This window comes from Coregonus lavaretus (assembly GCF_964263955.1).
Source record: "Coregonus lavaretus genome assembly, chromosome: 19".
Taxonomy (NCBI): domain Eukaryota; kingdom Metazoa; phylum Chordata; class Actinopteri; order Salmoniformes; family Salmonidae; genus Coregonus; species Coregonus lavaretus.
The window spans coordinates 19523514-19539342 of NC_140006.1; the positions used below are offsets into that span (position 1 = coordinate 19523514).

At 40.2% G+C, this 15829-nt stretch overlaps 1 protein-coding gene across 1 annotated transcript; it reads left to right on the forward strand.

Annotated features, from left to right (window-relative positions):
* The first annotated feature begins 8572 nt into the window (after positions 1-8572).
* LOC311147243 (RING finger protein 11-like) lies at positions 8573-12860 on the forward strand. Its single transcript, XM_084183909.1, has 3 exons — positions 8573-9194; positions 9859-10028; positions 10321-12860. The coding sequence occupies exons 1-3, from the start codon at positions 9081-9083 to the stop codon at positions 10490-10492; spliced, it is 456 nt and encodes a 151-aa protein (XP_084040035.1). The 5' UTR covers positions 8573-9080; the 3' UTR covers positions 10493-12860.
* The last annotated feature ends 2969 nt before the right edge of the window (positions 12861-15829 follow it).

The window sequence follows — 15829 nt, forward strand, 5'->3', positions numbered from 1 at the left end:
GAGGAGGAGGAAGTGGTTGTGGATGAGAGGTGAGGAAGGTGCTAGAGTAAAATATGTGCTACAATATAAAAGAAAAAGGGACATTTGTCGCTCTCTTGCATTACTACTGCATACCTGTGTGATTGCAGTATGTTTGATAAAATGTGAGGGGAGAACAAAAATTAAGAACATTGTTTTTCACTTCCTGCAAGTGGGATCCCTTTGAAAGTCACACAGAAGATGTACAATAAATATCTACCCACAAATATTTGACTGTGGTTCAATTCTATTCTGACTATCAAAAGAAAGCGAGTAATAATAAACCTCAATTAGCCTTGGATGTACAGAAAATAGATTAAATAAATTGAAAGGATAGAATTATGTGTCAATAGGTATTGTCATTTCTGAAGGTGTTTTTCTGACATTGATTCAGTGTTTCTCTTAACAGTGTATGTGGGGTGTGTGAATATGTGCAAAATAAGGAGAAACAATATCTTTGAAAGCCATGGTTTTTGTAAATACATGTGATTTTTGTCATACAATTGTAATGCCACCAATACCACTTGATTGTCTGAGTAGGATACATGGCCATAGAGAAGGTTAACTGTCAATGTATTAAGTTAATAAAATGTAATCATGTCTGTAAAAAAATACACCCAAACAATAATTGATCAAAGCAATGTGTTTTGAAATTTAGTAGAGATTAGTTCGTTTTTTACCTTTTGCACCCTCAACCATTAGATTTCCTATCCATTTACTGTCTACAAAGGGAACACACTTCTTTAGTAATAACCTATTCATACGTAAACTATGTAATTCCTGTTGTAAAATGTAAAAGGAATAAAACAATGATCAATAGGAGAGTTATCCACTTTGTACAAACAGAAAAGTGAATGGCACACTCTTCTGTTGGGAATCTGTATGATTTATTTTTCATTTTTTACCAACTTGCAGGACAATGGAAAGCAACCAACAATGTTATGAAATGTGAAACATTATTTTTCAGAAAAGGAATGTCAAAATATCCAGTGTGATTTGAAAGAGAGTGCTTTGTTATGAACTGGACTCTAGAGAACCAAATGACTAGAACTATACACAGAACATGGCTTCAATCCATCAATTAACCTTTATTAAGTCACTAGGAAAACCAGCAGACCATGTGCCTGTCTTGGACCAACTTTCATCTTGTCAATGTACTGTACTGTACCTGTTTTTCTTCAGTTGTTACAATATTTTACCATTTGACTGATTAATTCCTTGTCATCTTCCAGAATCAAAAACTGGCACAGAAACAATCATGAACTTGAGTGTTTTGTTGTTCATAAATGTAGCAGTCCATATTCTCCTCTTCTACATTAGCTTACAACGTCATCAGTATGTGTCAAAGAACTCACTGCAACTGTATATCTTCTTCCTTTATTCTTTATGTCAATACTGTATGAACCATTACAGACGACACATGTAGAAATATGTTTTCCACACACCTGATTTCACCCGTTATTTAGAATGGTTTACTAATAATGTACAGTACATTTATATCATGCTTTCTGTAGGATTGTGAGAGAACATATCCCTTTCTCCTCACAACATGCTTGGAGGATGGAATAGGATATCTCTGGAATGTTAATTTAAGGTATTTGTATTTGTTTTATTTGCCTGAAAAAGGGTAATGATTCTGTGAAACTTACTTAACCAAAAAACATGGAGAATTGTCCTGGAATGCAAATAGTTGTTTGGTTTATATGTGTATAATAGCTGTATATATGAATAAAAGTGTCCTCAATTGCAATAAAAGTGTCCTCAATTGCACATACAGTATGTGGCTGCTTGTCTCCATATCTGAGGTAGACTAGACCAATGGTCAGAGGCTTTACATCCTCTGCCATATTGTAGATTCAGAGATACCTATCTAACATAACACAGAAGGGTTTTCTTTAATGGAAGCCTCTCTAACGTAAACCAGTGTGGTATACATCAAGGCAGGTGTCTTGGTCCTTTATTGTTATCTATTTTTATGAATGACCTAGCATTAGCCTTGAGTAAAGCCTGTGTGTCTATGTACGCTGATGACTCAACATTATACATGTCAGCTACCACAGCAAGTGATATCACTGCAAGCCTTAAAAAAGAGCTGCAGTCAGTTTTAGAATAGGTGGCTAATAAGCTGGTCCATAATATATATAAAAAACTAAAAGCATTTTAATTTGAACAAATCACTTGCTAAACCCTAAACCTCATCTAAATCTTGTAATGAATAATGTGGCAATTGAGCAAGTTGAGGAGACTAAACTGCTTGGTGTAATCCTAGATTGTAAACTGAAGTGGTCAAAACATATTGATGCTTTGGTTGCTAAGATGGGGAGAGGTACTGTATGTCCTTGATAAAGTGCTGCTCTGCTGTCTTGACATCACAATCAACCAAACAAGTCCTACAGGCCCTAGTTGTATCACACCTGGACTACTGCCCAGTTATATGGTCAAGTGCTGCAAAGAAGGACATAGGCAAATTACAGTTGGCCCAGAACAGAGCAGCACGGCTGGCCCTTTAATGTACACAGAGGGCTAACATCAATAATGTGCATGTCTCTCCTGGCTCAAAGTAGAGGAGAGATTGACTGCACCACTGGTCTTTGTGAGAGGTATTGATGTGTTGAAAGCACCGAACTGTCTGTTCAATCAGTTAACACACAGCTCAGACACCCATACATACCCCACAAGACTTGCCATCTGGGGTCTCTTCACAGTCCAAAACAGAGGCTGGGAAACGCACAGTACTACACAGAGCCATGAATACATGGAACTCTCTTCCACATCAGGTAACTCAAGCTAGCAGTAAAATCTGATTTAAAAACAACAAACACACACACTCAACAAACACCCACACATTGTAATATTGTATTGTTGTAATATTGTAAATTTAATTTTGTACATTTGTAATGGTGAAGCAGTGTAAATTTGTATAGTGCACAATGTCTTGTGGGATGTATTGTTTTATTTATGATGTAGACTATAGTTTTGTTGTGATGTGTTGTTTTGTTCCTGTTTGGAACCCAGGAAGAGTAACGGCTGGCTTGGCACCAGCTAATGGGGATCCTAATAAAATACTAAAATACTAAACTCCAATCCTTATACAACTCTCTATAAAGGCTCTGAAGACTCTCTGAGTGTTGTTTACACTTTATGGTAGACCAATTCAGGGAATAAATATCAAGGGTGAATTCGGATTAAGTGGGACACTTTTTGCATTTCCGTCTTCTGTAACCTCTTTCGACATGTATCCAACATATTAGCCCAACACATGATACATTTATGAAATCAAGATGTTTCCTAATCACACACACAAAAAAAATATTGATATCATATTCACAGGAGGTATGACACACCCATTTGTGTACACTGAGTCAAAACCATATTTTCAGTTCGCATTTGGTAGACTGGGACGGCAGGTTAGATAAAATGGGACACCATTATTATAGTCCTAATTTTACCCCAGTGACAATTCAATTCAATGTTGTGTGATTAGGAAACATCTGAGGATTTCAGAAATATGTCATGTGTTGGGCTATTATTTTGGATAGATGTCTGAAGAGGTAACAGAAGACGGAAATTCAAAAAGTGTCCTACTTGTTCTGAATTCACTCAAATAACAGTACTAATAACAGTACTACAATAAAAAAATTAACCGGATATGGTACTACAATAACCATAGCCCTGCCTAACCTAAGTACAGGGGGTCCCTAATGTAAACTGGACCTATAAGAGCCGATAAGACTGTCTCACTTTAGCTACTCCATGTTGTCCTACTTTATCTAGCTATGGTTGGTAAAGCGGGACACCAACAAGAAATTACTGAAGTACAAAATGTAAACTTTTTATGTATACTGAACAAAGATATAAACGCAACATGCAACCTTTTCAACTATTTTACTGAGCTACAGTTCATTTAAGGAAATCAGTCAATTGAAATTAATACATTAGGCACTGATCTATGGATTTCACATGACTGAGCATAGGCCCACCCACTTGGGAGCCAGGCCCAGACAATCAGAATGAGTTTTTCCCCACAAAATATATTTATTACAGACAGAAATACTCCTCAGTTTCGAGGTGGCTGGCCTCAGAAGATCCCACAGATGAAGAAGCCGGATGTGGAGGTCCTGGGCTGACGTGGTTAGAAGTGGTCTGCAGTTGTGAGGCCAGTTGGACATTGCCAAATGGTAGAGAAATTAGCATTCAATTCTCTGGCAATAGCTCTGGTGGACATTCTTGCAGTCAGCATGCCAATTGCACGCTCCCTCAAAACTTGAGACATCTGTGGCATTGTGTTGTGTGACAAAACTGCACATTTTAGAATGGCCTTTTGTTGTCCCCACCACAAGGTGCACCTGTGTAATGATCATGCTGTTTAATCCGCTTCTTGATATGCCACACCTGTCAGGTGGATGTATTATCTTGGCAAAGGATAAATATTCACTACCAGGGATGTAAACAAATTAGTGCTCCAAATTTGACAGAAATAAGCTTTTTGTGCTTATGGAAAATTCTGGGAACTTTTATTTCAGCTCAAGAAACCAACACTTTAAATGTTGCGTTTATATTTCTGTTCAGTATATTGATGTATTTTTTAACCCAATTTCAATGTTGTCTCATCGCTGCAACTCCCCAATGGGCTCAGGAGGTGAAGGTCATCCTCCGAAACGAAATCACATCACCGAACCACACTTCTTAACACCCACCCGCTTAACCCAGAAGCCAGCCGCAACAATGTGTCAGAGGAAACACAGTTCAACTGGCAACCAAGGTCAGCCTGCAGGCGCCCGGCCCGCCACAAGGAGTAGCTAACCCAGACGAGACTGGGCCAGTTGTACTGGGACTCCCGATCACGGCCGGTTGTGACACAGCCCGGGATCGATCCCAGGTCTGTAGTGACTCCTCTAGCACTGCGATGCAGTGCCTTAGACCACTGTGCCACTCAGGAGGCCCTTGTTCAGTATCTTTTCATGAACCAGTATATTTTATATACATTTACATCACAATTTGGCACAGTGCATTATAATGACAGTTTTATAACCTCAACATCAAAGCAGGAAAAAAAGCTATGTCACTGATCATATTGTGTGCTTCGCGGGGTGAGCTTCCTGTTTGAAGCTTGCTCTGCCACTCTCTATGATGTCACACCAATTAAGTGATGTGATTTTGATCATGTGGTTTCTCTGCAAGTGCTTAGTAACAATCGTTTTGATTTTCTCTTGTCAGACCAAGAAATAAACGCGTCAGGATTAAACTGTCCCAGTTTATATGATGTTCCACTCTATCTGAATTCACCCTACATGAATTATGAGATGAGATCAATAATTGTGACCTTTGTTGAAGACCTAATTGCATATCATTCATAATATCACATCAATATCGTAGCAACCAAACCATAACCCCTGGAATAATGCACTAATTGCCAGCCACCACTTTCTTCTCCTCTTGATGTTGCAATGCAACTATGCAATGAAAGTGCAAAAGCATACTCCTCTCACTGTTTCTAAACGAAGTTTGGTCTTTGGTCCTCTAACTCTCACTCCCCTTCTGACAAAGCACAACAACACTAAATCCTTTAAGTCATATCCAATGGACACCGAGATGTCCTCAGGTTGAAAATGAGAATAAATCAGAGAGGAAGAGAAGAGAGAGAGGGTTTACTCTGTCCAAAATCTGTCCATGTTAAAGCGCAATTCCACCACCAAACCAGTGTCTACAGATGTGAAAACATCACATTTCTATGATCTGTGGTTAAAAAAGATAAGAAGAGGGCCTCCCGAGTGATGCAGCGGTCTAAGGCACTGCATCGCAGTGATAGAGGCGTCACTACAGACCTGGGTTCGTTCCCAGGCTGTGTCACAACCGGTTATGATCGGGAGTCCCATAGGGCGGCGCACAATTGGCCCAGCGCTGTCCGGGTTAGGGGAGGGTTTGACCGGGAGGGGGCTTTACTTGGCTCATTGCGCTCTAGCGACTCCTTGTGGGGGGCTGGGCGACTGCAGGCTGACCTCGGTCGTCAGTTGAACAGTGTTTCCTCGTGTGGCTGGCTTTCGGGTTAAGCTGGCGGGTGTTAAGAAGCACGGTTTGGCAGGTCAGGTTTCGGAGGACGCATGACTCAACCTTCGCCTTCCGAGCCCATTGGGGAGTTGCAGCGATGAGACAAGATTGAAACAGGGGGTAAATTACAGCAACAAGAAAATAGATAAGAAGAAAGGTCTTACAAAATGCTTGTCTATGACATCACAGGGTAGGATTAAATGTACAAAAAAATTACATTATTTGCAAATGTTTCTAGCCAGAGGGAGGGCATTTTCTTGCTCCCCACTTCACCATATTTGAATATCACTTTGATGATGTCATCGGGTAGAACTTTTTAACTTTATATTTATTTCTGCCAAAACGTACAAATGCAGCGTTTTCACATATGCCTAGACATTGGTATTGTGCTGAAGATAATGAAAATGAGGTTGAAAAGTGGTGGAATTGCCCTTTAACTAGATAATTAAAGCTGCAATATGTAACTTTTTGGGCAACCCACCAAATTCACATAGAATTGTGAGCTATAGATCTGTCATTCTCATTGAAAGCAAGTCTTTGAAGTGGTAGATCTGTTCTATGTGTGCTATTTATATGCTTCCTTTCTTAAGTTTAGTTTTTGCGTCTTTTACTTTCGGTTTTTGTACACCAGTTTCAAACAGCTGAAAATACAATATTTTTGGTTATGGAAAATACATTTCACAGCGGTTTAGATTTTACAATGATTCTCTACACTATACTTGCTTGTTTTGTCACATAAACTGAAATTAGGCGAACTATTAGAATTAGAAGCAAGTGAGGAGTTTTTGAGAGAGTGTGGAATTTAGTAAAGATAAAAATGAATTGCTATTTTGATACCTGAGGCTTATTTGATGTAATAGAAGTTTCGTAATGCTTAGGTTGTTATGAGCATACTGATATAAGTGTGATGAACGTGACATCCTGGTAACTGAGAAAAAACACTTTACATCAAATTGTCCCTGTTGAAATCAAATCAAATGTTATTTGTCACATACACGTGCTTGTGCTTCTAGCTCCGACAGTGTTGTAATATTTAACAATTTCACAACATATACCCAATACACACAAAAAAAGTAAGGAATGGGATTTAAGAATATATTCATCTATGGACAAGCAATGACAGAGCGGCATGGACTAAGATACAGAAGAATATTATAGAATAGAATGCAGTATATACATATGAGATGAGTAGTGCAAGATATGTAAACATTATTAAAGTGACTAGTGTTCCATTTCTTAAAGTGGCCAGTGATTTCAATAGGCAGTAGCAGCCTCTAATGTACTAGTGATGGCTGTTTAAGAGTCTGATGGCCTTGAGATAGAAGCTGTTGTTCAAACAGGTGCCATTAATACAGGTAACGAGTGGAGGACAGAGGAGCCTCTTAAAGAAGAAGTTACAGGTCTGTGAGAGCCAGAAATCTTGCTTGTTTGTAGAAGACCAAATACTTATTTTCCACCATAATTTGCAAATAAATTCATTAAAAATCCTACAATGTGATTTTCTGGATATTTTTTTCTCAATTTGTCTGTCATAGTTGACGTGTACCTATGATGAAAATTACAGGCCTCATCTTTTTAAGTGGGAGAACTTGCACAATTGGTGACTGACTAAATACTTTTTTCCCCCACTGTATATATAGGCAGCAGCCTCTAATGTGCTAGTGAAGGCTATTTAACAGTCTGATGGCCTTGAGATAGAAGCTGTTTTTCAGTCTCTCGGTCCCAGCTTTGATGCACCTGTACTGACCTCGCCTTCTGGATGACAGCGGGGTGAACAGGCAGTGGCTCGGGTGGTTGATGTCCTTGATTATCTTTTTGGCCTTCCTGTGACATCAGGTGCTGTATGTGTCTTGGAGGGCGGGTAGTTTTCGCCCAGTAATGCGTTCGGCAGACCGCACCACCATCTGGAGAGCCCTGCGGTTGTGGGCGGTGCAATTGCCGTACCAGGCGGTGATACAGCCTGACAGGATGCTCTCAATTGTGCATCTGTAAAAGTTTGTGAGGGTTTTAGGTGATAAGCCACATTTCTAAGCCTCCTGAGGTTGAAGAGGCTCTGTTGCGCCTTCTTCACCACACTGTCTGCGTGGGTGGACCATTTCAGTTTGTGTACGCCAAGGAACTTGAAGCTTTCCACCTTCTCCACTGCGGTCCCGTCGATGTGGATAGGGGGGTGCACCCTCTGCTGTTTCCTGAAGTCCACGATCATCTCCTTTGTTTTGTTGATGTTGAGTTAGGGGGTACTTTCTTGGCACCACACTCCCAGAGTCCTCACCTCCTCCCTGTAGGTGATCTCGTCATTGTTGGTTATCAAGACTGTCTATGCATATTCATGAGGCTAGCATAGAATCTCATTCTCCATTGAATACAGGCGGTTGACGTCAACACCTCTCATCGAATATTTAAAAATACATTCAAATAACGAGATGTATCCACCAATCCAGAGAGGAATAGGCGGGAGCTTGACATCCCGCCATTGTTAGGGCGGAGACACATGCATCTTGTCATTATGTCCAGTATCTCTGATAATAATGATGGGCAGACAGTTAATTGCTGATTTATTCGCGAAGTCAGTGGTCGATATTTGTGCAAAATATTCATTTTCTATCGCTTGATGTTGTTATGGTAGTTGCTATTCAAGCGAACGTTTTACATTTCAAATCGTAGGCCGAGGAATGAGTGATATTCATTTAGGAATAAGATGTCGCTAACGTTAGCTAGCTAGCTAGTTAGCCAAATATAGCTAACAGAAGTAACTTGCAACTGTTACTATCTAACTCTTTGTTTTGACTATGATGGTCTGATGATGTTGAATAGCTTGGACAGCTGCTGGGGCTCGAGATAGTATTCGTATGAACATACAAATTATATATTAAATGGATTGTTAAACAGTAGTTAATGTGTAATAACGTTACTTCTGTAACGAGGGGAGAATACATTTAGTTGTAAACGAACAATAGCAAGTTTACAAGCTAGCTACTTTAGCTAGCTAAACAACGAGGGGCTGAGAAGAGGACATGGGCAATTGTCTCAAATCGCCGACGTCGGACGATATATCTTTGCTTCACGAGTCTGACAGAGGAAGTTATGGGGACGCAGACGCGGATTTGGAGCCACCTCCGCCTTATCAGGTCAGACTTTATAGGAACTTAGCTAGATAGTTTTATGAGTTATTTAGCTTGCTAATGTTAGCTAGTTACTGGTGTGAAGTAGGGCTATGATAATTGACAGAATCATGCAAGACCCAGGGTAGGGGTCAAATGCATTGAAAATCTTTAGGGAATCTGGTCAAATTTTCCCAGATTATTTAGCTAGCTAGCTAATGTATTTTCTTTTGTACTCTTCTAGAGGTATGCAATGACTAACATGACAAGAGGAATTGATGATGCACTACCCAATTTCAAAATAGCACCTTTTGCATTGTACTATTACATTTATATTTACATTTTAGTCATTTAGCAGACACTCTTATCCAGAGTGATTTACAGTTAGTGAGGGCATACATTTTTCAATCACTAACTTTAAAGAGTTAGTTTAAAGCTGGACTGAGTTCCTTTAAAACATGTATTAATGTATTTTGTTGTGGGGGGAGGGGGTGGCAGTCTTTCTGCATCAACATTATCAATTGAAACCAATTTAAGCCAAGCCAAACTCTTATAGGCGGGGTGAAGCCGAGCTAGGCGGGGGGCCCATCCCACCTCACCCTTACAGTGATTGGTAAAACACTGGGTTGTGCGATCAGTCCAGTTGAGTTGGCCTGTGTATTGACTCTGTATGTGTGTGTCTTTTCTCCAGGAGCAGGCCCATATGCCAGTGTACCACCCCACCCCCAGCCAGGCCCGCCTGGCCACCCAGCTGACTGAGGAGGAGCAGGTCCGTATCGCCCAGCGAATCGGCCTCATCCAGCACCTCCCCCGTGGCGTCTATGACGGAGGACGGGATGGCTCCGAGAAAAAAATCAGAGAGTGAGCATCTGCATACCACTGTTTTTATATTAGCTTACCACTGTTTTTATTATTGGATACTATATATTGATATAATTAGTTTACCACTGTTTTTATTCTCTGATTTTATTGATAAAGATCACTGATCATGTGACCTGTCCAGGTAAAACTCTGGCCCTAGTTGTAACATGTAACTGTGTGTTTAACATAACTAGTGCCCAGTTTTTCCTGGTCAGGTAATGTGCTCAGGAAAAATATACCACAGACTCTAATCAAAACCACTGTTCATAATGATATAAAACCCATTTTATAGGTGTGTGATATGTATGATGGACTTTGTGTACGGGGACCCCATCCGCTTCCTGCCCTGTATGCACATTTACCACATGGACTGTATAGATGACTGGCTGATGAGGTCCTTCACCTGTCCCTCCTGCATGGAGCCTGTGGATGCTGCCCTGCTTTCCACCTACGAGACCAACTGACCCCTAAGACAATCCTACCCCTTTCTGACGAGCTCCGCCTTGCTGCACCCCTACAAACACACACAAACACACATTCTACAACCATCACAGACTTCTTACAGTGCCACCTCCACCAGCCCCAACAAATACATACACACACGCTGACCTCCTCCCCTCCGCTTTTACCTTTGGGATAAAAAGCAGCAAGGTGTCTTGGTCGGTGATGACATAGAGAGAGAGACTATGCGAACACTAGTGATTAACAATGAAAAGACTTGGACCCATCACCTGGAACTGGCTCTGAACTGAACAGTCATGGTCTGACTGAAGGAAGGCAAACATTAGACAACTGTCTACATAGGAGGACATGCATGCAAAATGTGTTTGTGTGTCTGTGGTGGACTGGGTTCCTGAGCCAGCTGTTGAATACAGTAGGCCTGGGTTGGTGATGTTATGGTGGGAAGGATGGTGAGGGGGCTTTTACCGTAGTGATGGCTCACTGCATTTCCACTTGAGCAGGTCTCAGTAGTATCCCATCCCAGCCAATTGTTCACCATGATTAGTAGCTGGGAATGGGATTGGATAATTCTCTGTAGTCTGAATTTGGCCACCAGGAGGTATCCTATCAGATTCCTTTAAAAGACACAGCTGGCAACACGATAACATGACTCATCTGTCTTCTAAAGTCTCCAAATCCTGCACTCTGAATATGGCTTAGTAAGGGTAAAAAAGCCACAGGAAAGCCGGCATGGTGGCGTAAAAATAGGAATCTCTCTATGGACTAAAGTTTACCCTGTTTTAGTGTTACAGTTGCAAAATAAAATAAGTTACAGAGCATAGTCTTCTTTAGGATTACAACAAAATAACTATAGTATGCACATACACAGTGCAGAAATCACCCAAAGTCCATCCTTTACTAGACTATGTTTAATGGAGAAATACATGTACTACTACATGCATTAGCTTTTGTTTTGTCATTCAGATTTACCATTTTAAAAAGCTCCACTGCCACTCCAAATGGCCTAAATAAGTGGATGAGCTGTATGTCAGTCACCCTGTGTAAGGTTAATATGTTTCACTTTTAACAGGATTAACATAGCTGTCAGCCAATGTAAAGGGCTCATTTGTGCATGTGCTGGAGGATCAGTCTAAAAGTTAGGAATGCTTGCACACACATTAATCTGATCCCGAGATTTGCACTTTACTTATAGGACAATAACGGAAGCATTATATATATATACCTATAACCTTGCACTTTTCAATATTATTTATTATTTTCGCAGCACAGAAGTTATGATTGATATTGATAATGGTATCAATGCTACCATTGGTCACGTCTCACATTAAAGTAAAGCTGAATAGCTGAATATATATTCATGATTGTGTGATTCAGTAGTGTGAGTCTCTGCTTTGTTTAGCTGGTCTTGATCCTAGTGTGGGTTTTTGTGTGAAAGTGACTGAGTGAAGGGGATACATTATGAATAGGGGAATTTCTTCCCTTAAGTACTTAGCTTACTTACCTGTATTTTCAGTCTTCTCCCACAGTCAAAAGATCATTGCGCAAAAATATGTTCTGGCTGGTTTTACAGACACTATGATTTCCTTTTTTGTTTGTCGCTTTTTTATATATGTTTGTAGCGAAGTAGCTGCTGCTGCGGTGAATTATTTCCGTTAAAGGTTTTGTTTATATTATAATGATACCATTTTCTGTATTGATGTTTGCAGTGGTGGAAAAAGTACCCAATTGTCATACTTGAGTAAAAGAAGATACCTTAATATAAAATGACTCAAGTAAAAGTGAAAGTCACCCAGTAAAATACTACTTGAGTAAAAGTCAAAAAGTAGTTGGTTTTAAATATACTTAAGTACCAAAAGTAAATGTAATTGCACAAATATACTTCAGTATCAAAAGTAAAAGTAAAAGTATAAATAATTTCAAATCCATTATATTAAGCAAACCAGACGGCACCCTTTTCTTGTTTTTATAATTTACGGAGAGCCAAGGGCACACTCCAACACTCAGACATCATTTACAAACAAAGCATTTGTCCTTATTGAGTCCGCCAGATCAGAGGCAGTAGGGATGACCAGGGATGTTCTCTTGATAAGTGCGTGCGTCGGACCATTTTCAAAATGTAACAAGTACTTTTGGGTGTCAGGGAAAATGTATGGAGTAAAAAGTACATTCTTTTCTTTAGGAATGTAGTGAAGTAAAAGTAGTCAACAATATAAATAGTAAAGTAAAGTACAGATACCCCAAAAAACGACTTAAGTAGTACTTTACACCACTGGATGTTTGTATATCTCCTACCTTTATATTTATTGTTTATCATTGTGTTTGTAGGAGATAAATGTCTTGGCCAGTAGAGTTTACACTGGTTTGACTATACATCTGCAATAGAGTGCAAGAGGGAGAAAATGTACAGTGCATTCGGAAAGTATTCAGACCTCTTGACTTTTTCCAAATGTTGTTACGTTACAGCCTTATTCTAAATGGATTAAATAAAAACAATCTCTCATCAATCTACACACAATACCCCATAATGACAAAGTGAAAACAGGTTTTTAGAGATTTTTAAAAATGTATTAAAAATAGAAAACTGAAATGCCTTATTTACATAAGTATTCAGACCCTTTGCTATGAGACTCGAAATTGAGCTCAGGTGCATCCTGTTTCCATTGATCATCCTTGAGATGTTTCTACAACTTGATTGGAGTCCACCTGTGGTAAATTCAATTGATTGGACATGATTTGGAATGGCACACACCTGTCTATATAAGGTCCCACAGTTGACAGTCCATGAAAGAGCAAAAACCAAGCCATGAGGTCGAAGAACTTGTTCCTCGAGCTCCGAGACAGGATTATGTCGAGGCACAAATCTGGGGAAGGGTACCAAACCATTTCTGCAGCATTGAAGGTCCCCAAGAACACAGTGGCATCCATCATTCTTAAATGGAAGAAGTTTGGAACCACCAAGTCTCTTCCTAGAGCTGGCAGCCTAGTGGCTTCAGATCACTTCTGAAGTGTAAGTCTTGGTGGTCCCAGTGGATTTAGAGCCTTTATACATAGAGATTTTCTCTCCGTCACGACCCTGATTGACTGCAACCTTTCTCCCGACCAATAAGGTTGCACCGTGAACAAGAATGCCATTGTGCCAATATCCGTTGTTGGTGACACAATGGTGGCCCTCTAAAACCGGATTTATTTTGCCTGAATATTTCACTAAATTTGCAGGCCTGCGTATGTCTGGCAAATGTGTTGCAATAAGGTAAGACGTGATTGCTCAATAATTTATGTTTACCAAAATACAGCAGCAGGGAGAGCCTTTATGTATATTTCATGGCATTTCACTCAATTAATGTAATTATTTACAACTTTTCTGTAGACTACATTTTGTAACTAGGCCAGTTTTACCTTACTTTCCTGATCAATTTACTATTTGGCAGAACAATTGTCAAAAAGCATCTATTTCAAATGGGCCTAATTTACATTTTAGTCATTTAGCAGACGCTCTTATCCAGAGCGACTTACATGTGAGTGCATACATTTTCATACTGGCCCCCCGTGGGAAACGAACCCACAACCCTGGCGTTGCAAGCGCCATGCTCTACCAACTGAGCTACAGGAGACTACGTCTTGACTTGTATATATGCATGTGTGATCCAGATTTACTGTGTAAATGCTTATCTGGGGTGACTTTTGCTTATTTTAAAGTACATTTCTACAGAGTACGGAATCAAATCAAATATTAAAATCAAATGTTATACATCACATGATTCGTAAGCAACAGGTATAGACTAACGGTGAAATACTTACGGGCCCTTCCCAACAATGCAGAGAGAAAGAAAGTAAAGAAATAATAGAAAAGTAATAACACGTAATAATAAGTAACGATAACATGGCTATACACGGGGTACCAGTACCGAGTCAATGTGCAGGGGTACGAGGTAATTGAGATAGATATGTACATACAGTATAACTAGGACTAAAATGACTAGGCAACAGGATAGATAATTAACAGTAGCAGCAGCATATGTGATGAGTCAAACAATTTAGTGCAGAAATGGTCAATGCAGATAGTCCAGGTAGCTCTGAACAAAAAATTAATGCAACATGTAAAGTGTTGGTCCCATGTTTCATAAGATGAAATAAAAGATCCCAGACATTTTCCATACGCACAAAAAGCTAATTTCAAAAAGCTAATTGTTTACATTCCTGTTAGTGAGCATTTCTCCTTTGCCAAGATAATCCATCCACCTGACTGGTGTGACAGTTTTGTCACACAACACAATGCCACAGATATCTCAAGTTTTGAGGGAGCGTGCAATTGGCATGCTGACTGCAGGAATATCCACCAGAGCTGTTGCCAGAGAATTGAATGTTCAAGCCACCTCCAACGTTGTTTTAGAGAATTTGGCAGTACGTCCAACCGGCCTCACAACCGCAGACCATGTGTATGGCGTCGTGTGGGCAAGCGGTTTGCTGATGTCAACGTTGTGAACAGAGTGCCCCATGGTGGTGGTGGAGTTATGGTATGGGCAGGCATAAGCTACGGACAATGAACACAATTGCATTTTATCGATGGCAATTTGAATGCACAGAGATACCGTGGCGAGATCCTGAGGCTTATTGTCATGCCATTCATCCGCCGCCATTCACCTCATGTTTCAGCATGATAATGCACGGCCCCATGTCGCAAGGATCTGTACACAATTCACAATTCCTGGAAGCTGAAAATGTCCCAGTTCTTCCATGGCCTGCATACTCACCAGATATGTCACCCATTGAGGATGTTTGGGATGCTCTGGATCGACAGCGTGTTCCATTTCCCGCCAATATCCAGCAACTTCGCAAAGCCATTGAAGAGGAGTGGGACAACATTCCACAGGCCACAATCAACAGCCTGATCAACTCTGTCGCGCTGCATGAGGCAGATGGTGGTCACACCAGATACTGACAGGTTTTCTGATTCACGCCCCTACCTTTTAATTTTAAGGTATCTGTGACCAACAGATGCATATCTGTCTTCACAGTCATGTAAAATTCATAGATTAGGGCCTAATGAATTTATTTCAATTGACTGATTTCCTTATATGAACTGTAACTCAGTAAAATCTTTAAAATTGTTGCATGTTGTGTTTATATTTTTGTTCAGTATATTTAACTAGCTATTTAGCTGTCCTATGGCTTGGAGGTATAAGGTGTTCAGGGTCCTGTTGGTTCCAGACTTGGTGCATTGGTACTGCTTGCTGTGCGGTAACAGAGAGAACAGTCTATGACATGGGTGGCTGGAGTCTTTGACCATTTTTATGGCTTTCTTCTGGCACCGCCTGGTATAGAGGTCCTGGATGGCAGGG

Excerpts from the sequence above, each read along its gene's own strand:
- LOC311147243 (XM_084183909.1), top strand. The coding sequence starts at position 9,081 with ATGGGCAATTGTCTCAAATCGCCGACGTCGGACGATATATCTTTGCTT. Across the intron at positions 9,195-9,858 it reads AGCCACCTCCGCCTTATCAG|GAGCAGGCCCATATGCCAGT; the intron begins GTCAGACTTTAT and ends TCTTTTCTCCAG. Across the intron at positions 10,029-10,320 it reads TCCGAGAAAAAAATCAGAGA|GTGTGTGATATGTATGATGG; the intron begins GTGAGCATCTGC and ends CCCATTTTATAG.